This window comes from Phalacrocorax carbo, chromosome 7 (genome assembly GCF_963921805.1).
Source record: "Phalacrocorax carbo chromosome 7, bPhaCar2.1, whole genome shotgun sequence".
NCBI lineage: Eukaryota > Metazoa > Chordata > Aves > Suliformes > Phalacrocoracidae > Phalacrocorax > Phalacrocorax carbo.
In genome coordinates this window covers 43,900,072-43,925,649 of record NC_087519.1, presented here as the reverse complement: position 1 = coordinate 43,925,649, position 25,578 = coordinate 43,900,072, and the positions used below count along the sequence as shown (strand labels likewise).

General features: G+C 42.0%; 1 protein-coding gene across 3 annotated transcripts in view; it reads right to left on the bottom strand.

The window, feature by feature from the left end:
• Window positions 1–19,064: 19,064 nt before the first annotated feature.
• Window positions 19,065–25,578, bottom strand: part of PID1 (phosphotyrosine interaction domain containing 1) — an 89,978-nt gene continuing 83,464 nt past the window's right edge. For all 3 annotated transcript variants that reach the window (XM_064457729.1, XM_064457731.1, XM_064457730.1), the window contains one exon: window positions 19,065–21,048. In XM_064457729.1, coding sequence (XP_064313799.1) covers window positions 20,572–21,048 — 477 coding nt within the window. In that variant the 3' untranslated portion in view covers window positions 19,065–20,571. The remainder of the gene's footprint in view (window positions 21,049–25,578) is intronic.

Here is a 25,578-nt window from a genome sequence, read left to right as displayed (position 1 = left end):
TACGCGTTGCATTGCAATAATTGTTGCTTTCTGGTGTTTAGGGTTGTTTTTTTTAATGGACATTTATGAAATAACAGTGCCATTTGATTAACTAATACTTCAAAATGAGAAATGTTGAGCTACGATGGACAGGGAGAAACAGGCAAAGTGGAAGGCCAAAGGAAATATCTCCACATAAATAACCTCATTAGTATTGTGCAATTTAGCGTGAGTCCTAATGAAAATCTAATCAAAGGCAGCTTTATAGAGGTGAAGTAAAATCAGCACACATGTGTAAAATGAAGTCACCAGTCATTTTAATGGTAACAGTCCACAACCTCTCCTGACATTGCTTCCAGGAATGATATTTATAAATTGGCCTTGTTCTCTGTCTGTAGGAATGAGGCAGAAAGGCAGACATGCTCTGATGTGCCTGTTACCTCTGCTAGTTTGGAGAAGGGGGAATAGCAAGGCAACAGACACTGCAATAATTCTTCTTCCCTTTTGCAACACAAAATAGTCATTTTATAGCATTTCACCTCTGCTTTTATGATGAATAAATCTAAAAGCTTATTTTTCTACTAATTTTAAAACATTGCCTGTGCTTCACAGAAACAGTGGAAGTGCCTCAGTCATCAGTCTTTATTCACAGAAGTATCTCTGGACTCTTTCAATGTGTTTATTTTCTTCCCAAATAGAATATAATTTTGTTTTCATCATTAATTAGCCAGCCTGGTTTTTGTTTCCTTTTTCTGCCCTGCATGAAGTATCTTCAGTTTTCCATGATTTGCTATCTTCCTGGTAGTCTTTAGAATAATCCCAGTTGAGGTCCCTCATTAATTGCTTTCAGTGTATGGATTTTGATACCCTTCTTGCAAATTAATTTGAATTAATCCTGCTCGTCCATCCCCTTGTTAAGTGATAGAAATCAAATAAATATCAATTATTCCAAGCATAAGTTGCCCAGTTTTAGCTTTGATTATAGACACAAGCCACCTGAATTGCTGTTGACACCAACCCAGAAGTAATCACAGCAAGGAGAGTCTTTGACCTTGGGCAGAATAAAAGACATACAGGATCAGCATTTTTTCAAGGTTGGGGCCACTTACCCATACTCTCCTGTAGACTCCAGACCTCTGCAAGATGAACGGATAACTGTGTGTTACCCCCAGCTTTCAGTGGCCTTAAGGCAGACTCCCCAGCCTTCCACAACACCTTTTCTCCAGCGCACTGTAATGAGCTAACAGGTGCAACTCTTGTTGAGTTCAATTCCCCCACACTGAGAACTCCCAGCTGAACCCTGCCTACATAACTCTGCTGAGCAGACCCACATCAGTAGCACTTGTGATCACATGTTCTGACATGGAAACAGTCCCTGCAGCCATTCAGGAGATGAACTTTACAAAGCACTTGTGATATGCACCCACTCCGTGGTCCTGACTCTTCTCAGAGGGGCACCAATCTAGAGTAGCTTCCATCAGGAGAGATATTTCAAGAATAGAAAAGAATGAGATATCTTACATCATCTTAATCTCTATATATGACTCAAATACAAGTGACTTTGCATTTCCCTACATATCACCAACTTGCTGAGCTCTCTGCATTTCTGGCGGTTATTATTAAAAAGCCAAGTTGCATCAATTGTCCACTGCTACCCTGTTTTTCCCAATGTCAGAAACAAAACTAATGATATTTGCTCATCTTGCATTTGTAGTGTTGAAAAGGAATCATTGTACCCTGCACCTCAATACTAGGCTGCAGGTTTAGTATAAGAGTCTCTTCAATCAGACTGGCTCCACTCCATTAACCTGGTATCAGGGCAGCGTCAGTAGGTACACTGCTGTTGTCAGGCACTGCCATCTTAACATGCAGAGTACAAAACCTATCCAAAACTAGACAAGACTAAGACAGTGGCCAAAACAGTCCATCTTAAAATTTGCTGAGACATGTCATACTACTGTAAGTTATCTCCCTCTGTATTACTTGGATTGCAGTTTCCCAATAATAAATAATATAGTCTTACAAATTTCAGTCTATACACTAAGTGTCCCTAGAAGTGCAGCAATGCTGGTTATCTGCCAAGTCAGAGATGAAATGGTCCCTTCCCCATTCTTGACATCTCCCAATTCACTAGGTAAATGAAATACACTGCTACAATTTTCTACTCAGCCATGCTGCATGTATGTAACATGACATCTGCTTTTCTTCTTTCCCAGTTAAATGTTTAGCTTAATAGGTCATTAAAAAAAAAAAGGCATCAAAGAGAAATCTATGTTGTTGAAAACTTCACTTTGTTATTTCTTAACTTTGGGTGCATTGAACACTGACTAGATGGATATTAAAACTAAGACAGGAAAGTACTGTAAAGTGCTCTAAATTGCATATAGAGTGCCTCATGAAAAAGAAAGTAATACCAGCCATCCTACCCACAGTCACTTCTAGCTCAAAATGCAAACTGAAGACTGAAACCTCCCCTGAGAAGTGTCACAAATGCCATGAAGCAGAAGGTCCGACATCCAGCGTGGGAGCTCCTCCCAGGCGCTGCCCTGGCAGTGCCTGCCCTTTGCAGCTGCTTAGCTCCCGCAGGCTCTCACAGCAGGCTCCTTGGCACCGCTACACGTCATAGCACATTCAGGTGACTCACCTGCCCGTACTTTAACTGCCAAGAGTTAGAACAGCGGCTGCTTCACAACCCATGTCCAGCAACTGAGATGCCCTGGGACGCCAGGCAGCGGTGGTGACTTATGGTCCTACGTGGCCCTGCCCCAGCCACTCACACACTAAATAAGTTGGGGGGAAGCTTGCTAGGAGGACAGGCAGGAGGGAGGCATGTGGCACTGTGTGACACAGCAGTGACACTATCAAATCCTGTTGTTCCTCTTCAGCTGCCCTGCTGGGGCAGGGAAAGAAAGTGGGAGACGGTCTCTGGTTTTGTCAGCTGTAATCAATATGTCACATTTTCACATATACCCTACTCTGCAAAAGTCTGCTTGCACCCAGCCCCTGCTCTGCAGGCAGAGCTTTTGTGTAATCACTTGTTCAGGGAAATCCAACTGTAGGTAGCTGGGGCTGAGGGACACTGCTAGTGCCTCTGCTCAGCACACCCAGTGCCACCCTGGCAGCTGCCCGCGGGCTCAGGAGCGAGCAGGGGGACTCTGAGCACCTGGGGAAGGCAGCGCAGGGGCTACCAAAGGGGACCAGGGAGCTGAACCATTTATGAGTCTCTTGCCCCATAATAGAGAAGAATTCCTTGCTCTGAGATCTGGGACTCAGGAAGGCAATGAACTGCACGGGAAAAGTGATTCATGACAGAAATATTACTCAGTGGTTCTTTATTAGCCTTGCAGCTGTCGGCAGGCACACCAACATTGAGTCGGCCTAAGCAGGCAGGGGACAATACCAGGAGGGATTCAATCCTCCCTCCAGCCACGGCTCGACACAAACCCCAGCAAGAGTGGACAACCGCTGCCGCTGGCGGGGACGTACCGTGCAACCTCACTGCAGCTCCTCCAGACGCTCCCAGTCAGGGTTGGTGGAGAGAGTACGTGTCCAGCCACTGCTGGTATCTGTTCCAGGGCTGCAAAGGTACACATTTGTTTCAGTAACCGTGATCTTGGCAGGCGAGAGAGGCGGCTCCAGCATGCTTTTTTATACATACATATTTTGGACTCCCACCGAGAGTTATTAGTTATTAAAAAGCAATCAAATGAGGCTGGCTTTGGAGTAGATTTGTTAGCCATGTGATATCAATTAAGCCCCAGTCTCCTGACTGCAAGGAATTGACATTACCTCATAGACAAGCAGAATTAAATTCCTTCTCTCCCTCCCCCCCCTTTGAAGTTGGTAATGCCAAATATCTTCCACATTCCCAAGGAAAATGTTGCAGTTATCCTGAATATGTGGATGCCTTCAAGTTCGTAATTAATAGAGCTACGTAGCAAATGCTTTTGCTGGAGCATGCAGCAGCAGTGAAGGATTTGCTGGCCATACAGTGCTAAATAATGTGGTTATCAGCCCACTGAACAAAGCGGGGCTGGTCAGCTGAGCAGCTGCCCACCGAGTCCCAGGAAGACTGACAGGTCAGATATTATGTCGCTTGTTAATTACCAGAGAAAGCAAGGGTTTTCTTTACTCACAAATAGTGGGTTGCCACTAATGACAAACCTGCCTGTTCTCAATGCTTTGCAAAGTCTAACGCTGCAAGCACTTGCTCCCATGTTATGGGCTGAGGCAGCCGCTGTACTGTCAGTAGCATCACACATGGAAGTTGACCACAGAGGTGGACCAGTGGCCATAAGTAGGACACTGAGCAGGTAAAATGTAGCTGCAGCTTTTGCAACAATGAAAAATTAATACCACCTACTAGCTCCTACAGAGCTACGAAATGATTTGAAAGTTTCCACCCTCTCATGTTGGAGAGGAGTTCATACCTTAAACACCACGCTTGACATCAACTGGAAACCCTAACAGAAGGGTTAAGGCCAGTATTGACAATATGACAGTATTTTAACAGATTTCTAAATCTTCCAAATAAGCCTCATTTAGATTTCACTACAGATCTATGTGTTTCCTTAACGGGCATGGTCTGGAAGTGCTCTGTGATACTGAGCATCAAGACATTTCCTCCTGGTACCTCTGCAGTTGTCAAACTGTCCTGTACACACCCAGCAACCCAGTCCGGCAAAGCCATAAAAGAATCTACATAGAATATTTTGTAGACAAAATAATTGCTTAAGTGAATGCCATATTTCCTTTTCAAGGCAATTTTATCTCTTTGTGGCTTGTTTTTTTCAAGCTTGTCCATTTTAATACCAATGCCACAATTTAAGAACAGGGAGAATACTTTTGTCAGCCACATCGGCAGCAGCTTTGTATCTACAGTGCTATGCAAAATACATATACACAACTTTCTATCAGAGTGCAAAATCACAAACAATTGCCAAATCAATTGAAATGAATATATTCCAGATTAACAGCTGTCTTGCCAATTAGTGAAAGATTGCCCATTATCAGTTGCAATGGATGAAACTATTTTTTCATAGTTGTGTCAAACATACAGATATTTTTATGAGTGAGAAAACTACCATTAATATAACTGCTATAAAACATTCCAGTTCAAACAGTAGATATTCAAGGTTATGAACTGTGGTTTTAAGAGCAGACTGGTTAAAAGCAACAAAGCACTGTGGAACGTTTTTTTAGTTATGTAAAGATGTACTCTACACAAACCTGTGTACCTGACACGGCCTGTAATGAGGTTTTATACAAATATATATTTTATATGTGTTTTTATGTGTACTATGCATATATATATGAAATGAATACTTTTTGGAAATTCTTTAGCTTCTGCTCTACGGTTCAGTCACAGCATCTTCATTGCTTTGTCCTGTTTCTACGACTTGAGATGATATAATGCACTGTAGGGGAACTCCTACAGAATTTTAGACAGATTTACTATACCTTAGACAAGACTAACCAATACATCGCATATTATTTCCATCAGCTAGAATCAGGGCTTAAGTCTTGCATTTGGGATTTGTATTTTAGGTGTACCCAGATTTCTTGTTGGTAAAAGGGTTTGGTTTCATAGTCGTAAAGACCTATTTGCAAATCATACCTTTCTGAGGCCTATGGATGGAGGGATTTCAGGTCCAGTTCAAGGGCTGAGGTAATATTTATGGGTTTGATAAGGTTTCACACAGCTGGACAAAAGCCAAAGATGAGACATTCCTGGCTGAAAGGATCCAGCTGTTGAATAAAGCACCGAGACCAGACAAACCAGGGGTCCACCTGTTCTTACATTCTCCTGGAAGACCTTTTGCTTTAAAAAGTCTTTTCCATCATAACCCATAGGATAATGCTCACCTCCACAACCTATTCTCAGGAGCAGGTCACACCAACTTCAGAACTGGGAATAACCAAAGGCTCCATGATCTCAACTGTAGTTGCTGATGTGTCAACAGCCAGCACCCCAGAGGCACACCAACACAGAGGATAAAAGTCTCCCCATTTCCCACTGTCATACAGATTTTAAGGAGGGGTTTTCTGTTGAAGCACAGAGGTGATGTTAAAACATGACTTACATCAGGTGCTACTGATACCCAGTGGAGCCCAAGGAGGGAGTGAGAAGTACAGCCCCATTGCCGTGTGTCCCACAGCAAACACCAATGGCCTCTTGACCACACTCCCATGATCAAAATGGAGAGCCCAGACCTTGCATGGGACAGCAAGTGTAGTGTATAGGAAAGGTGAGCAGCCCAATGAAAGAAAATCTGGTTTGAGGGAGTTGGTTTATTTGACAGGAAAGGTCAGCTTAAGGGGGAGAAAAACCAGAGGCTGTAAGAGGACACAGCAGTTGTAGAGGCTGCTGACACCCACATTTGAGCAAGGAAACTGAACAAGATCCACAATTCTGAATGCAGAAAATTCAAGTGAGAAAACCATGGAGGAGTCAACAGGCCAAGTAATGGTATCACTAGAAAGGAGCTTTCTGCAAAGACAAAGACATCTACCCCAGCTCAACTCATTATTACATTATCTCAATTTTAAGGTTACCTGCCCCTGACATAAATCTATTTAAGCCAGATCTACTTTTACATTATATTTTTGGCTGGTATTCAAGTATCTCCACCATCAATCTGGTCTCTCTTTCCCAGCCACATCTTGACTCCTTCATTTGTTACCTGCCTTTGGCTTTTACAAATAGGAGCAGGGCTTACAGAAAACAGCAGAAACCTTCACGCAAAGCCCTCTGGCATTCCTTGAGTGCTGTAATACCACACGCTCATCAAACAGATGTGTGTCATCAACATGTCTGCCATTCACTGGCAAAATTAAGCTGAGTTAAAGTTGTCCAGATAGGCTTATGTTTGACATTTCTGAACTTTGGAGTGCTTGACTTTCTAAAGTCAATGTAAAAAAAAGAATTGAAGGACAAGAATATTTGTCACCAAGGGACGGTTTTCAGAAAGAATCTCTGGCCAGCCTCAGGAACCAGCACTGCCCCAAAACGCATGGCCCACCAGTGTCCAGATGCTTGTAGAAATATTTTTTCTACTGATGCTCATTGAGCACAAGAAACTGCCAACAAACCAACAGGCTTTCAAATGCTCTGGATGATTTTAAATATTTCCACTGGTGCAAGTCTACAGCAGTCTCTCCAGTACCAAGGCAGAGGATCTGCCCAGAATGGAGCACCACTCTAAGAGAAATACTGAGAGTTTTATCGCAACTCAGATTGAGTGCTTGGTCCCTATTACAGACAGTACACAGCAGAAGCTGGAGACCTATAAGAAGGAAATAAAAATCAGCTGTGACATACTAAGTTTTCAGTTTGGGGTAGACACAAGCACAGTGGCACATATTCAGTTGTATAAATAATGGCAGAATGGGAAAGAATGGGGTGATTTTACCCATTATCACTGAATCAGAGTAAAGAATTGTGCACGGGGGAGCAAACAGATTTTAAACAGCTTTAAAGATTTACTACTGATTTTTTAAAAAGTTGCACAGCATGTGCATAACCTATTAACTCATTGCCACATGTTATCATTGCATTCAATAGCTTAATAGGATTCACATACAAATTAGGCATTTCCACAGAAAATGAGAACATCAGATGGTCTTGAATCAGGTAAATAGGTTTAAAAATATGTAGACACTCATATTTCAGGGCAGACTCATGAGACCGGAGAAGAATGTCCTCCAGTGGGCAGGTATAGCATTACAGGACCATTACCTCCAGCCTGGAGCACAAGCCACTTTCAAAGACCTGACAATGCACAAAACGGACCACTGCTCTGCCTGGTATGGTAATTCCCGATTACTGAGGGGACTCGTATTACATTTGACTGTCTCTTTTTACATTTACATCTGAGGAAAAATAGTGTTTGCTATCCTTGAAGTGCACACAAGAATTTTTGGCTGCTTACCCACATAAATGTAAAATTGCACAATTTGCCTTGGGTTCTCTACTGGCTTTATCCTGTCCATGCCCGGCGCCTCTAAGCTGCTTCCAGACAGAATTCCTGATTCTCTGGAATGAGCTGATGGTGAAGCACAGTACCCTGAGCCTTGAAGCTGTGGTTAACCTACAAACAATTTAGCAAATTACTACCACTATCTCAACTTTTCTAAAGGCATTAATCTGCAGCCCAGCATTATTGTTATTACCTTATCTCTGAGGATGTCCAAAATCCAGTACCTTGAAGCCTATTTATTCACACGCTTTCACTGGGGCCCATGGGCTACCAACCGAAGCACTGAAAATCAGAGGTGGGACTAACCTAATTAAACCTTTCTTCTGACCTCCTTAGCAAATGTCCTTTGACACTGGCACTGCCACCAGTCAATCCGAAGGTGTTTTGAGAAGGAATCAGGGACAGAGAGCTGCAGCCCCAATGGTCCATCTGACCACAACCTCAGCCAGGGCCCATCTCTCCATTGTCTCCTCTTTGTCACTGACAGCATCCAACCTGCCCTCAGCAAGACACTGCAGCAGTGGCAGGGAGGACTGCTAACTGCTGATGGTCCCAAGGACAGCAGTGTTGGTGGGACAAGGGCAGGAGCTGGCTCAGTACTGCTTTGCCTTTGGCTGCAGCAAAGGCTGCTGGAACATGCCTGGACAGCAGGTTCACCACTCAGGGAAGCATCAAGCAAGACAAGGGTGGGAAGGGGAAAGGGGGGAGGGAAAGTAATATCTATTTTTGGACATTAAAAAAAAAATTAATCACCAATGGTGGCAAGGAAAAATATACTTGATTTGAGGTCTGCAAGACAACATTTATATTTTTAAATCTAGCATGAAGCTTGCCCTTTGCCCCACTGGATCTAATCCAAGGCCAGCTGAAATCACTTGCCAATGGCTTGCACTTGGGCTTTCATGTAAGTCAATACTTCACATAAAAACTCACAGCACAAAATTACCCAATAGATCTATTTGTAATATGTATCTTTCTATAAAACGTTGAGCAAATAAGCCCTTATATTTTTAGGAGCATTTTAAATGTTTACTATAAAATTTTATTATGCATTAAACTTAATTACCCAAATTAAATTCTCAATCATTGTATCTGTGCATGCTGTTTTATTTTTTGCTTCACTAATGCCAGATGGTATAGCTATTCATTTTTATTTTGAAATTTTGATTGCATTTATTCAGTTATTTTGTGTTGGTGGTGAACTAATCATAGAACCTGGTTAAGCTTTAGGATTACTGACAGAGAGCACACAGGCTATATACTGCCAATCATGCCTGGCAACACACACTGGGACTTTTTTTTGAAGAAAGGCTGCAGTGATCAAACAAATGGGACTGAAAAGTACTGTCTGCTAGGACCTAATGTTGAATCAAAAGCAGATCTCCACTTCAGAGCCAAATCTTTCTTGAAACCAGGTTTCCAGAGATGAAAACATTACATCACCTTGGGGGGAAAGGATACAATAAGAAATTTTAAGGCAAATAAGCCTTATAGTTTGCCAAGCATATGACTGCTGACAATTAATTTTATTTATGCATTTATGGAACATCTTTTACATTTTTATATCAAGGATAATAACCTCCTCCCCCCACACCCTGAGCCTCCACTGTATCGAACTACTGAAATAGGAAGTTACATTCTTATTATTTTGATTTGAAAACTGAGTTCCTCGTTTCTCTAAATAGACACTGTAATTGGCATATATTTTCTGGTAAGGTTAATGATGATGTCTGCTAGCCATACAAATAATACAAACATAATTCACCGCAAAGATATGCGCCTTTCAGAGACCACTTCATTTATTCTTTGTAGTAGCAAGGAGCTGAAAAATCCAGGCATGAAATCATGTTTTCCAGCTATGCTTTTTGTTATATTTATGGTCTCTCTGGTAAAATCAAAGGAATGCACTTCTGTGTAATGGGGCATAGTTTGAATGGCACAGTAACCATCATGCCATAAAATTTAGAATTGGGCTGCTTGATTACAAAAGCATGTCCTCACTCCGGCCTTTGCACAATGCAGCTGTTTAAATCACTGGGAGTTTAAAATTGGAGTCACTTGAGAACTAAAATTGCAAGTGATGGCAAAATGGTAGAAGATATTAAGTCTGGGCTGCCAATTTCAGAGCAATTTCTAGAAGTCTGAGAGCTTACTGATAAAATTACGGGATGTAGAACACACAGCACTCATTAAACTAATTTTCTTTTGCTTGCATCTGAGATTTTTCTGTGGCACTTCACTGTGGGACTCCTTGAATTTAGAACCAAGTACCAACAAAAGAAAATGGGGTAATGAGATTTTGAGGAATGGAGCCTTTAACTTCTGCTGCTTTTCTTCAGAGATATGGTCTCTGCTACTGCATGTTCATTTATTTCTGTGTTGGACAAAAGCTTGCAATCCCTACTTCATTTAACAATGTTTATGATGAGACAATCCCGTGTAAATTTTCAAGTAGGTAATGACATGCTAATGCAATGATCACCCTCCTTCTCCTTTTAGGTGATGTACCACAGTATGGCATCCCAGAAACCGTCAGACAAGGGTTTGCAACATATGGTACCTCATGCTGACGCAGCGTGTTAACGTAGGAGGTGGAGCTCTGCTGTGACCACCAGCTCCATGTGGAAGGCACCAACGTAAGGTTTTTCCATAAGATTCCCACCTATTTTTTTATGCTCGCGTTTATCTACTATGGTGTAGTTTTAACAGTGGAACCACCTCTGATCGCATCGTCTCTGGCAGGTGGATGGGGAGCTGGCCTCCTGCACCACATCAGTCTCCCCTGTGAGTACGTGGCAGAAAGACCTGGCAAAGTGACACCTCACCACACATTACAAGTTACAATAATTGAATTGTTATAATAAACTACAGGAGCTTTTTTCTTGTCTTTATCATCCTCCTCCACAGAAGCACCCAAACCAAGTAAGCTTTCAAGGGTGTCCAGGATGACAGATATTGTGGCTCACAGTAAAAGCAGGTGTAAAAACATGCTTTTGCTGCTTTTCCAAACTACAAATACTAAATAGCCCTGCATTCTTTTTCAAGGTAATTCCCAGATTTCCGAAAGACAGCTAAGACAAGACTCCTCCACCCAAATATTACATGCTGAAATCACATTCAATACATTGAGTTAACAGAAATACATAAGAAAGATGCTGTGACTATCAGTACAGACCTGATGTCTAACCATTGTATCCTCAGGGCAACATCTCAGAGACCAAGTCTCCTGTTGAAGCATTGGTTACCTTCCACAGAGGGAGGTTTCTGCAGGGCAAAAGCCAGTGCAGAATCTGTCCTCCATTGTTCCTCAAGGCAACTCACACAGTTTCCACAGGAGAGGCAGTTTAAGGATTACCAGACACCATTACGAGTCTGCTTCTACTGCTTTTTCCTATGCTATTTAACCCTCATCCCTGTTGTCAACAAAATGTCAGTAAATTCAATAGCTTCCAAAAGCCTGTGATAACCATGTGACACCTGCGACAGCACAAGGATGAGGAACGGGGCTTGCAGAGCAGTCCTTCCTTACAATCTCAAACTGTTTTACCAGGAAATGCGTGGAAAGCCATTGCAGAACCAAAGCATCACAGGGAAAAAAGGGTACAACACTTCCCTGTTCAGCTGGTTTTTTTTCCACATTTGTAGCTATTGTTTCTCTCATTTTTATTAAATCTTGGTGTATACCAGTTCAGACCATTTTGGTTTCTACCTGCATGAGTTACACGCATCTTGCATGGTCTGACATCACTTAATCTACAAGATTAGAGTTAATTCTCTGTTTTACATAATTAACTCTGCTGGACTCATCACACTTACTTCTCTCTCCAAGATGCATGCAGCTGCTCATCTAAAACATACAAATTATCTCATAGCCTAGTTATGCTGCTGACACGAGGTCATGAAAAATGTGCCAACAAAACAGAATCCCCAGCGCTCTAGCAGACAACAACGAACCTCATATTTCACTATAACTTGGCAATTAAGTCAGAAGAAATACCTCTGGAGAGGAGCCGTTCTGCAGGATTTCAAGCAGAACAAACCGCTGCTGATGAATTAGCTGAGACCCACTGCAGCGCACAGGCAAAATGTGAACCACGCTGAAACTTTGTTCTTAACGTTTCTAATGGCATAAATTAGGATTTCTGTAAGTAATGCAAGGGAACGCGGCGACCTGCTGCACAAGGCCGTGCTGCCTTAGGAAAGCTCAGCAAAATTCAGCTTCACTTCATCCTGCAAACAGACGAAGCACCATCAGCCTGCCAGGCATTCCGGCCTGTGGCTCGGCCAAGCTCCGAGAGCACCTCACAGCCAGTGATGCTAGGGATGTCCTGGCCCCACATGCCTTCCCCCACGCCCAACAGTAGCTGCTGTCCAAGAGACACGTGTGCCTACTGGGACCACCAGTCCTATCACATGCCACCATCCTGACATCAAGACTTTAATGACCTGAGGCAGTACAGATGTGGTTCCCCTACTGCATGCATACCAGCAGAGAGCTGTAACGGGTCAATTAGTAAATGTTGGGCAGTTATTATTGGTCATCCTTCTGTAAACTGCAGGAACAGGACTGAGGCCTTTCCCCCTCTGCTCAGCACAGACTGAAGCATTACCATATGACTACTTCCACAACACTGGTATTAAAACATGTATTTTTCTGACAGGTCGCACAAATTTAATCAGAGCACGCTACCTGCAGAAGACACTGCCATGGCCCAAGGAGCAGAGCAGGATTCATTGGAAGTGACAGTGACTTCCTCCCAGGGACACTGAGGACAGGCGAAGCAGGACGGCCAAGCCACGGCAGAGGAGTGGGTGCAGGGATTACACAGCTCCTCTCACAGTAGACCTGGCTCCAGCTTGTCCTGGGCCATTCTTTCGCTACTGAATAGCAAAAACTACTTGAAACAGGGAAGGCAAACGCCTTTTCTTTGTGTGGCCAGAGTTGACTTGAGAAAACACAAAGAAATCCACCTGGAAACCTCAGAGAGAATCAGGTTCCAAACCATTTAGAAGAGCCTGGGTAGATATGAAGCATGGTCTATTAGTCAAGTGCAGTTTCAGATTTCACCTGTTTCTGCATTGGGATAGGCCTGACATCTTTTATGGATATAAAAATATCCCACAGTTTACTCTATCATCATTTAACCTCATTTTTCCTTTCTAGACGAGTTTTCTTTGAAGTTCCTCTGCACATTTCATTATTGTCTTGGGATCTGGAAAAGCTGTTTTTACTTGAAACCACCAGATCTGGAATGCATTAAAGATGAGACTGAGCCAGGGAGCACCAGCATGGTACTAAGCACTCAGCCACAACAATTTAACCCAACTGTGCAAGAAAACCTTGATTAATTATATCCTCAGTAATTATGCCTAAAACTATTTCTACTATCTCTGAGAGGTAACTAAGTTGAAATAGCAATAATTTACTCTTTCACATGCACATGACCCATATCAATTTTGAAAAATTACTTGCTTTCCAAGAATTAAATCCATTCCTGTCCGCTGTTCTCAGAAAATCTATACTGCCCACAGAAAAACATACCAGCCACATTATCCATTATTCATAGGATTATAATGTTTCCTCTTTCCAAGAACAATACAATTTACAGGAAAATAACAGAGAATGTAATGCACAACATAAATCAAAGCATAATACATAGACGTTATCTAGTACTACCTTCCCACTCTGATGGTTCAAGTTGGCAAAGGAGAGAGATTGCTTCAGTCTGCACAGTAATAGCCTCCTTGTGAAGAGACACGTGGATTCTGTACCACACGACGTGCACGGTAACTAAAAGGCACTCCTTTGCCATTAGACCTTGGCTATTCTAATGGCATGTTTTCAACAGGTGTTTTCACCTTGCCAATATAAGTGCACAAACAAGTCACTGCATTAATACGTGAGCAGTTTCTCCTGATGAGAAAACATTAACAGCCTTCTCACATACACCTTCCACCACAGACATTAAAAAAACCCGCCCCACCAGACACACCCTCCCATCTTTCTAGCAATAACTGGAAATCACGCCTACTGCCTACATGGCCTACTGCTAAAATGTTCCTGTGCCAGGCTTGGGCTTCATCAGCTTAGGCTGTCGTATAGCATTAGGGTTATCTTCAAATGCACTACCAGGACCTGCTCAGTAGAGAGAGATTGTTACTTCAAGTATTTTTAACACTTCCTCAGTTGTACATTAGAGAACTACTTTCTCACTTCCAGTTTTTCTGAAAAGAGCTTACAGCAACACACATCTCTTGCTGAGGTACACAATTCAAAGCTCCTCTCTCTTTCAGCAGGGTAAATTAGGTATGTAGCTATTTGAAATCAATCGACAGATGGAAAAGGAGAACAGACAGAGACAGTGGCACCCGAGCAGCACCCTGCCGTGGGCACGTCCCACCAGAACACAGCAACTTGCTGCTGCTGTGCACACCCTCTTAAGTCCTGGCACTGGGCAGGAGTCCAACCCCCACACACCCAACTACCTCCAGGCACTGGCCATACCAAGAGCATCCCTACCCCTGTTGCCCCTGTGGAAGCTGAGCACATCACATTTATTCATTCATTCCAGTGAAAACTTTCCTATCACTCAACCATACTGAGAATCTCTGCTGAACTGATGACAGAAAGCTCTCCAACAGCTTATCCTCACTCAGTCTTCACTGGACTGTTCAGTTTGGGGAAGCCCTTCAGAAGAACAATGAACTACCCAGGTTTTCATATATCTACTTCATCCTCAGAAAGCAAAAGTCTCAGCCTGGCCATCTCCATTATCCTGTAGACATGCACTTCCCTGCTGAGGCCTTGCCATGCCCTTCCACCCCCCACGCAGCTTTAACAGCCTGCAACTGTAATCCCACTTGCAGCACATGGTCAGCACGTGCATCATGCCTGCGCTTCCAACATATTTCACAATCCTTTTCAGGGAAGGCACCGCAGAAGACAGGATAACGTCTCTCCAAACATACAACAATTTTCAATAAATCATTGTATCTGCTTTAACAGCCCTGATAAAAATTAATTACAATCCCAACTGAAGAAATTGTCATGACATTTACCATGAATTACTGCCATACAGGAGAGGTCTTTCCAAACTTCAAGCTTAGCCTGTGCAACTTAGCTATAAAAATACAAACCAGCACCCTGGCCCAAATTTCTTACAGCCTCCTGCAGCTACCCAGCTACTCCTCTGTCCCAGCCCAGCCTCCTGCAAACACGGTGTCCCTGGCGCAGGTACACAGACTCCCTGCGGCTGCAGCAACAGGGACACCAGCATCTGGCCCGTGTGCCCCGCTGGGGCAGCAGGGACAATCCCGGCTTTTCCCCAGCCTGGCCTCAGGGCAGAGTAGAAGTCAAGCCACGGAGATAAAAGAGCTATGGGGCAATGGGTAAAAGCAGCCAATGATGATCAACTGGATCAATGAAAGGAAGGAAGCATCTTAATGGACTTTAACTAAAAAGGAACTTTTAAAAAACACCCTATATCTGTTTAAAATTCCATTAGAAAAAAAGTATAATGGATGTCCCTATTTTCACAAAAGAATATATTCTCTTACTGTAAGCTTTTGGCAGACTGAGCACTCTAGTCTACAGGATAACAACCATACATTTAAGCTATCACTTCCCAATTATACACAAATTAATAATTCACTGCCACAAGGAAAAATGAGACCAATCATACATCATTCATACAGCAGCTAATTGGGCATGGAGTGGGCCAGCTCTGGTGGTAAATGGTAAATAATGCATATAGTATATCAAATCTTGCATGTAGACAGACAAATTAATTTGCTTCCCACTGAAGGAAAACAACTTTTTAAGAAGTAAACCATTTATCTCAACACTAACATGCAAGATTGCCTTCACAGTACACCCACCATTACATATGTCCATCATACAGAAAGTATTAACAAGCACCACATTTCAAGATGTGTGTATACATGTGTGTATATATATGCATACATATGTGTATACAGACACACAGAGAACTTTACAATTCAAATAAAATTCACTGCAAATACAGATATTGAAGTCTCAAAGCTTCCAAGAATAACATTATATATGTAAAGTTTTCTAAGAGACTGATACAGGGTTGCCTCTGTATCAAAGGCCTCTCAGTCACATGCTATTTATCTGCAGGTTTTAGGAAAATTAAATGCAATTCATTGGCAACATCCAACTGCTTTTCCATGTAAAAATGAAGCCACTGACTAGTAGAAAGTTAGGGAGTGGAACCAGCTGCAGAGGGGTTTTTTGCCTGGTTGTGTTTGGGGTGTTTTTTTAAAAACCAAAGAAAACAAAATATTAAGCTGTTCTTAGGAGCCTTTGAGTTTAAAACATGAAATAAATTACACACTACTTTTCTCCTTCCCCAAGGGCAAAAAAACCCCCCATTCTCAAGCAACCTGTGCTTGCTAGTGCAGTATGTTGCTCTCCCCATAGCAAAACTTCTCCTGAGCTACAATCATTCATTCACAGCTCCACAGAAGACTTGGTATGAACAAAAGATATTTAGACTTAAAAGCCTGAAAACTGAACTTACTCTACACACTTACTTTCTTTTTTCTTAAAGTAGCTAGAAAAATAATGAAAATCACCTTATCAAAACACTGGTGATGTTGCATATTGAAGTTGAGGTGTAATGACCTAAATGCTTTCTACTTTTTCTGCAGTTCTAATAACACACTTAGATATTCGACCCTTTTCTAGTCTCCCCTACAAACGGAAGAGGGAAAGAAATCCCTTACGTGTTTTCCTGGCTGACGCTGAAGGAACTCGTCAACCCACAGCAGGATGCAGTGAGATCCAAGACTGGGCTCTTTGTAGTTGAAAAGGAAAGTCTTTAGCCAACTGGAAGTGACTTCTGATGGAAACTATATGATTTTTCTTTTCCAACAGATTAACTGAAGGAAAAGTTTAACTTGATGTTTCATTCCAGTATCTATTGGCAACTGATATTCAGTGATAACTGATACACTTGCAATTTAGGAGTAGAAGCTTTTCCCCTTCATGCAAATGGCATCACACATTTGGTATTGATAATGCAGAGGGATTTGGCCTGAATTCCAAATTACCTAAGGATCCAAACTCATGATACTGATTATTTTTCAAATCTCATGTTTTCTAAGACACACTGGAGTTCACATTCCCTTTCATATTCCCTTGCATGTTTGAAACCTTAGAAAATAGCTGGTTCATGCTTCAAAGGATCTGATTTTCTAATCACAAGGACTAGAATTTTCTTCTTTGTGTTTTATTTTTATCACTCAAAATTCTGATGTAATCCACAGCCTCCAAATGCTGAAAAATTATTGCAGACGCCGCAATATCAAATACCTTTGTGAGAACTCCCCAACCCACTGTAAATCAGTGCAAGGCCAACAAGGGCTGCACACACAGCAGCCACCTCATGTAACAGTCCCTTCAGGGTCCTAAGCAGCACCTGGGAACAGATTTCCAAATGCACATAAGCAACTAGCAAACAGGCAAGCCCTATGTTCCCAAAAGCATCAATTGCTCTGACACCAAGCCATGAAATACAACAGTCCAAAATCACAACTGAGTAACCTGCATCATTGAGCAAGTGCACTGTGGTGCTGCTAACATCAACGCATGCCTAACCCCATGCCCTGACGTGTAGCGTCACAGTAGACAAAGACCTGCAGACAAAACAGCTTAAAAATCACAATCCCAGATTATTCCTGTTCTGGGTAACACCCCATGGCTGTGGGCTACAGAGCGGGGTAACACCATAGCCCAGGGCTCTTGCTGGCAGATGATGCCAGTCACAGAAGTGACAAGGGCAGCAGCAAGACACCACTTCAGGGCAGTGCAACCCTCTGCATTTCTGCCTGTGGTTTCTGTGTGTTGCTCCCAAATAAAGACAGCCACTGTTTGCAGAAATTTAGACTGTCCTGAAAATTAATAAATATATAAATATATAAATATATAAATAAACAACAACAAAAGAATGCCAAAAAAGGTATTCTTTCCATAATCCACACCTGCTGGTGACTTAGGAGATAGAATCTTTTCAGCAGATCCCAGCATGCTAGAGAAAAGACCATGATTAAAAATAAAATGACAAAATTTCTGTCCAGTTGTGCTCCGGCCTGGACCACTTGGTGCAAAGAGCAGGCTGTGTCAGTCAGAAGGATCATACCCCATGCTTCTAAGTATTTACTCCAGAAGTGGAAATCCCAAACCCAAATCATCAGTTGTAGTCCTCTTTAGGACAAGCAGGAGGCACCTCAGCTCTTGTGTGTGAGGAGGACTGGTATCTTCCTTCTCCCCCTCCCATACTCAAGCAGCCCTCACTTAAGAGCTGCGACTCAGTCAGACCTCTCCATCGCCAGCAGGGACATCTGGCTGAGAGGGCAAAACAGAGGATTTCACATGCTGATTCACCGCAGCTTTGGTGGCAGAGCATCCAAACAAGTGAAAAAAACTAATCCGTGATTACAGCTCTGAGCAAAAGAAAATAAATTTGTCAAAAGTCGAAGGAAGTTTTGCCTAATTTTGCCTTTGGTCAAAAAGACAGATACATACACAGGACTCGGACCAGCATATAGCCCATACGTGACCCTTCACTTCCAAATGAGTGTTGTGGAAAGAAAAAAATAAATAAATACATTTTAGAGCCATATTTGGAAACACTGCATCATCCACAGTTTCAGAGAGAAACAGTTCGGGAAGCTGCTAGTCTGGTGTTTTATTCGCCATCCACCATCTAATGCTGCACCTGAGCCATTCTGCAATTTCTGTAAGCAGGGCAAGATACTGCTCCCACTCACCAGAGCTCATTTCAACTGGCCAGGTGTGGGTGGTGTGTGTGGAGGTGGGTATCTCTGCCACTTCCTGCAAAGAAGAAATTATAAATCATGTCCACACACAGCAAAGTTAAAAAGAAAAACCTCACAGCAATAATTTAGCTAAATATTTAAAAGAAGGTAATTTAAAAATGTTAAAGGTAATTCTCATGGAGACTGATGTAATACTAAACTGAAATAAATTATTTTCATTCCACTAAAAATTAACACAGAACCCACACACATAAAACAAAACCACAGAGTCTGCATTGGAAAGACAGCTTAAAACTCCCAAGCTTTAACAGAAAACATTTTTTTTTATTAAAGTATGAATGCATTTATGCTGGAGAAGAGTTTACATACATTGTAAAGCAACAAGCATATTTTCAAGAGGTGTGGGCCCTCCTCAATGTGTCTCCATGCTCAGTCTACATGCTATAACACTGGACTCACACATACACTCACATACAAACATATTAGACCCACAAAACAGACATAGATCTATCTGCTTTGATTAGCTTTCTTTTAAGGCTTCTGTAAGGTGCCCTAGTGCCCCTAACATTACCATAACTATGAACAAAACCATATAAAGGAGCAGCATTGCTTGCAAACTATTGATCTGCTCTTGGCCTTAAAAAATATGAAGTGAAACAAGTTTTTCCTTTTATTTGAGTTTTATTAAACATCTGCATTTAAGAAAGGCATGACTGTATATCTGTGAACAAGGAAAGATACGGGAATCTTAACACGAGCTTCTCAATCAGAACAGATGTTCAAACCTGACTCCTAAGGAACTGTTTCCTTTGATCTTTACAGTAACGCAGCCCTGACTGTGTGACGAGGCACTACCAGCTCCATCCCCCCACCAGGGCCACCTGACCAGCAATGCAGAGACTGGTAACATGGAGTTGAGGCTACCATGCTCATATCACTTCAGACCTGAGGTTGATGAGAAGTCACAGTTCAAACACTGGCAGACCCAAGTGTCCCTCAACTCTTACCAGTGGGTCCCCCTCCTGCGGAGCCCATCAGGGTTGGAAAATGCACAGATAGCGGTGCTGGCTCGCTGTACCCCTAGCCATCACGGAGTATTTCTGCCTGCCCCTTTTTGGTATCCTGCAGTATATAAGTCTGAAACTGCAACTACTGGTGTTGGGTGAAAGACATGGCAGCAGGTATATTAAGAAAATAGGTACAATGAATAAAATAAAGGATAGCATATGATATAATGTGTACATACAAGCATCTTCTTTCATTTACTATCTGTGAAATGTGAATTAACTGCAGAATGCCAGGCCATTAGTCTAAAAGGCTATGTATGGCTGTCTTAGCCTATGTATGTCAAAGGATTTTTGTGATGCATCACGGTGAAAGATTCTTCAGGAACCATTAGGGCTTTCCAGGGCTACTTGCTTTTGTGCATCAGCATCAGCCCCCAGCTAGGAATGTCAGAGGAGCAACTAATAAAATTGCCTGACCAGTCTTACAGGACAAATAGGAATGACTCTACTTAATGGGATGCACCTGAACTACAGAGACAAGAAAGGGGTAGTGATGGGTGGGTGAGAAAGATGAGGGAGAGAGCTTTTTTTCCTCACTTTTACAATAGCAGCAGATTTCAATGTAATGTAATTACTTTAATGATGCATATCTGTAGGTACTGAATTGCTCTTTTGATTTAAAAAGCTGGTCAGACAAGTGTTTGGCAGTCCTTTCATTCCCCAATTTCAATTGTTGCTTATTCTTCTATCAGCTCTCATTCCCTAGGCCACTTCTGCCTTTGCTGATCCGTGAATGATTCCAGTCAGCCATCATCAGATTCAAATTCATGAGACACTTCCTCTGACAAGCTGGTCCTGTGGATCCGGCCATCGCTTTTCATGCTGTGAAAAGTCTTCTTAAAGGCCTCCATCATGGCATGGGCCAGCTTCTTAGCCTCCAGCTTGCTCTCACACTCTACAGCATGGCAGTCCATCTGGTAGGACAAGTCATCGTTGATCTCCCGATAGACCCAAGCAAAGATGTTTGGGCTGACATTGTGGTCAGCAGTGCAGTAGGCTATACGTGCTACCTGAAAGGTATCCATGTGGACTGTCGCCTCACCTTTGAGGTCCAGATGATGCAGCCAGACTTGAAAAGGGCGAATTTCCAGAAGGGCATTAGCTGGGTAAATATCCTCCCTGGCGAGCGTGTGCTTCTTCCATAATTCAATGACTGGTTTCTCTGTGCAGCCTGACAAAAATTGCATCCCTGTTGTGGAAACCTTACCCAAATATATAACCTGCAAAGAAGAGCAAAGATAGGTGAAACAGACAGCAGACTTCAGTGTTGCTTTCTGCCATCCCAGGGAACTTTCCTTCATCTGGAAAATAAAAGCTCCCCACCCCCCTGCCCCAGCAAACTCACCCAATTTCCCCATCATCTTCAGTAAAACAGTTTTCAAACTGTTTTCCAGATACTTGTTTTTTTCAGATGCTGACTTCACCATTCAAACCCACATGTTAAAAACATTCAGTCTCCGAGTTTCACGGAACTTAATTCGCTTTCAGCTCCCCTGGAAAGCCCAGCTTTAGAGCCCATGAATGTACTTCTAACCTCGTGTTAGCAAGTCTAAGTGCCCATGCAGCAGGCCCCATGTAGCTGTGATGCTAACCGCTTTTTTTTTTCCCTACTTTATTCAGATGATTTATTTGTATTGCATTTCAAATATTAATATTAGGGAGACTGAGACATTCTCAGTTTGATAATGCTGGGCTGCAGGGGGTCAGAAAAGCATGATCACAGCAGAGGACTTTAAACTGTTTGAATGTGGGTGGTTTTTTTTCCAAAATGATCCTGTTTTTCTACCACTTCTGCTGTTTCTACTTAAGTATTAAGCCAGGAATAGCTCAAAGCTGTTCAAAACTCTATCTTTGTGCAGGACTGAGAGATTTATTATATCAGTTTCAGAAAATACACTGTTAAAAGAATCTAGTAATAAATCTACCTTAGTTTAATCACATCATCTCTATGCTTTTCTATCTAGCTCTTTTGATTAAATATCCTGTTATCCAAGCTGCACAGGAAAGCAAGGTGATTTTAAGTGCTCTTACTGTATTTTGTTCACCAAAAAATCAAATTCACTGAGAGGGCCATATCAAAATTCTGTATTAAGCCTGTGCAGAAAAATTCCCCTAAATCTGTAGAGCTGCTAAAGTGGCTTTCTTCTACTTAAAACTGAATGGAAAACTATTTTATCTGGGAAAAGGGATTTTCTCTAGAAAAGACAGATCAACACATAAATACAATTATGCAAATTATTCTGTTGTCAGAATGGTGCACTTAAGAACAACAACATGAAAGCAAAATTGGTTCTAATTTGTCTCTTGCAGCAGTAACTGTTTGAGACAGAATCTCGTGCCTCTTCCTTAATGTCTTATAACCTCATGTGCATTTTACTGAAGGCATTTGAGGAAAAAAAATAGTAATCACATGCACTTTCCAAATTCATTTCTTCAAAATTCTGTATTAAACACACAGTATCAGCTATTTTTATTTTGTATATGGTTTAAGAAATGCAAAGAAAAAAAATATGGTATTTCCACATTTAAACACATTTAAAAAATCATACCCACAGGAATACAGGATTTGTATTCCATGCAAACAAAATTATCCACAAGAAAAATATTTTGCTGCAAGCTTCATAGGTTTTGTTAAACTCAGAGACCTAAATTAAGGCGTAATTAAGGAAAAAGCTTACAAAACATTATTGGAAGTCCGTGTGGCTTAATCACGCCTGCCAAAAAAGCAATTTCATAGCACTGACATTTCAAAATGGGAAGTCTTATTCTTTGCCTATAAATATTCATGCCTTGCTCTGGGAATATGTTAAATCTTATAAAGCTTTCTATTTTTTGGAACAGTGGGAAACACAACAGCTAGAACAGTTAACAAGGCAAGACCTACCAGTGTTTTGCTTTGTTTTATTTTATTACTGATGAGAGTTGACTTCTCTAAAGTACTGTGGAATAACTTTAAAGAAAACCTCAGAGCTGAGCGCCAACGAAACACATATAAACAGCACATACAAAACCAGAGAGGAATGTGTCTGCAACATACTGGGGGATACTTCAACATATATCCACAGTCATATTGCTTTGAAAAGATTGAGATCAGTGTGCAAATTTGCACACACAATATATTTTCTGAAGGTTCGCTCAGCACCATTTCATACTCATAAGCCAGCAAACAAAAGACTAACACACACTCTAAATTAACTGAGCATTTGGGGGTTAGATTCAAAGCCCATTGCAGTAGCAGAAGTCCTTCACTGACTTCAAAGAGATTTGCACAAAGCCTTTAAACCCTGAGGAACAGAGAATTAGCCTCTTGCTTATGCACTTTGTCCCTGCCAAAATACAGTTTTGAATCCCTGGCCACAGGAGAGGTGCTGCCACCACTGCAACATTTTGTACCCCCCAGCTGCTGTTTGAAAAAAGCTGGGATCACTTGGAGCATGCAGAAATAAGCGCCTCTCACTAGTGTGCAACAGTAAATGCAGGCAATTTTTTCATTACAGGCTTGTCTGTTGACAGCACATGAGCTTCCCTGCCACAACAGCGTGAGGAATGGGAGAGGAGAAGAAAGCAAAGGCAGCTACAACCCACTTTGGGAGCATTGTTATGGGTATATCCAAGCAGTTAGTGCTGCTGAGCTCAGTCCTGCAAATTCACCGCCAGCACACAGAGCATCAGCTTCTCAGCATGGACAACTCCCGAGTGATGCCTGGGACATCTCTGGCAGCTGAGGAGCAAGACCAGAGCGGGTTGCTGCACAGAAGTGCAAACTGAGTTTAATGTTCTCTCTGTTCCTTCCCTGCTGCTAACTGCAACCCCCTGTTGGCCATCAGTCCATGTGTGGCCTGCCTAAGTATGAAGTTACAAAAAAATAATGTATTTCTTCACAAACAAAGTATTTGTATTTTACAAAGAAAAGCAGTGAATTACTCTGAAAGCAGCCAAGGCAAAAGTAACTAATAAGGAGGACGGGATGATGGTTTGTTTACCAAACTGAGATGTAATGGTCTGATTTACTGTCCCAGATCTGTCACAGTATAACTGTGTAGGAACGTTTGGGAAGTTGCTTCCTTTAACACCACTTTACATCTCCATTATATAAACTTCATTTTCCTTTGAGGACACATTAATAAATACTTGTAAGGTGCTTAGACATTCCAACAAGGAGTTCACAGGAGAGCGAATAAACAAAACCTCTAGTTTAGAAGTCTCTCCTGTACTGTGTCTTATATAAAAACATCAGCACCTACTAATGTTATTTTTTGTTTCTTTTTAAACAAATGATCATGTTTTCCTAGTTGAGATACAAGCATTTCACAAGAGTAGCATTACCAAAGCTCTTAGTGAAGACATACGTCTAACATTTCATCACTCAATGGTCCCCTGCTAAACACAGAACAGGGATACAGCGGCTGGTGAGACACCTCGACTCTTTGACACAAAAAATGCAGCATCCTGTTCAGAACAAAGTTTTCTTCATGATAAATATCATCTACATGTTATCCATTACATATTAATCCATCTGGAGCTGACCAATTTACTAACTTAGACATTAGCATTTGCATAATTGCAGGGATGGTACCAGTATGAACTAAAAATGGCAAAAGATGGATTTATATGGCACTTCTCCCTGAGCCCTCGGTTACAAGGTTATTCCACAAGCAATGCTCCCTGCATTTCAGCTCCTACCTCACCATGTCTCACAGCACACCCACCTTTATTTAAATGCCCAGAAACCACTGACCACACACATCAGAGTAAAGCTACCGCAGTACAACCATCTTCCTCTCCGATTTCCAAGTTTGCCAACCAAAGATCAAAGAACAGATTATTCCTCCCATTATCAGATGAAGAAAATTATTTTGAGGCAAAAATTCCCACTGGTGGCCTTTTCCATTAAAACGATGGTGTCTTATCAGCGTGAAGCCAGCAGGAAGTATAAAAAAAAAATTACATCTTTAATACTCTTAACAACCAGATGTGAAGGGCACAGAAAGACATCATCATCATTATTATGCGTGCACGTGCAAACACACACTGAGGAAGTGCCTGAACAGAATCAACTGTATAGCCTTACTGACCAGAGAGTAATCACTGACAATAGCCACAGCTCAGGCTGAAAGCTGCATCTATGATAATACAGCTCTGGCCACCAGCCAAAGTTAATCAGGACTGAATAATGCTTTTCCTTCCTCTGAAACACTGGACAGAGGTCACTTGGCAGCAAACATCAGTCCAGGAAGATGACTTATTTGTGACAGCATGGCATGCTCTATAGCAACTGTCATCCTATACACACCAAGGCCAGTAGCTGCATCTTCTCCCCCAGCCCCCCCACCCTGCCTCAGTGCAAAGCAGAGTAGCCACAGGTTGGTTGTAACATGTAAATTGTGATTAAGCTGTGGCAGTCTTTACTTGTTTTGGACACTGTATTTTAAGTGGAAAAAAAAGGAATAGAAAAGTCAGCTCAATGCCACTGGGTTAACCTTAAGCAATAAAGGCATTTAATATCGTATCTTCTTCCAGGGGTATATTTCTTCATGGCACTTTCAGTCCTTTGGTTTGTGTGTTCCATCTCTCCCATGGACTTCTGGAAGTTACAACTCGCAACAACTTTTTGTGCATGTTAAGTTATCCACATTCTTTCCAGCCTTTATATGGCAAATTGGCATTTTCCATCTGATCCTTCGCTCCCTGGCAAGCCACTGTCACCCAACATGATATAAAATACACTTGTGGTTTCAGTAGTTCTGTGC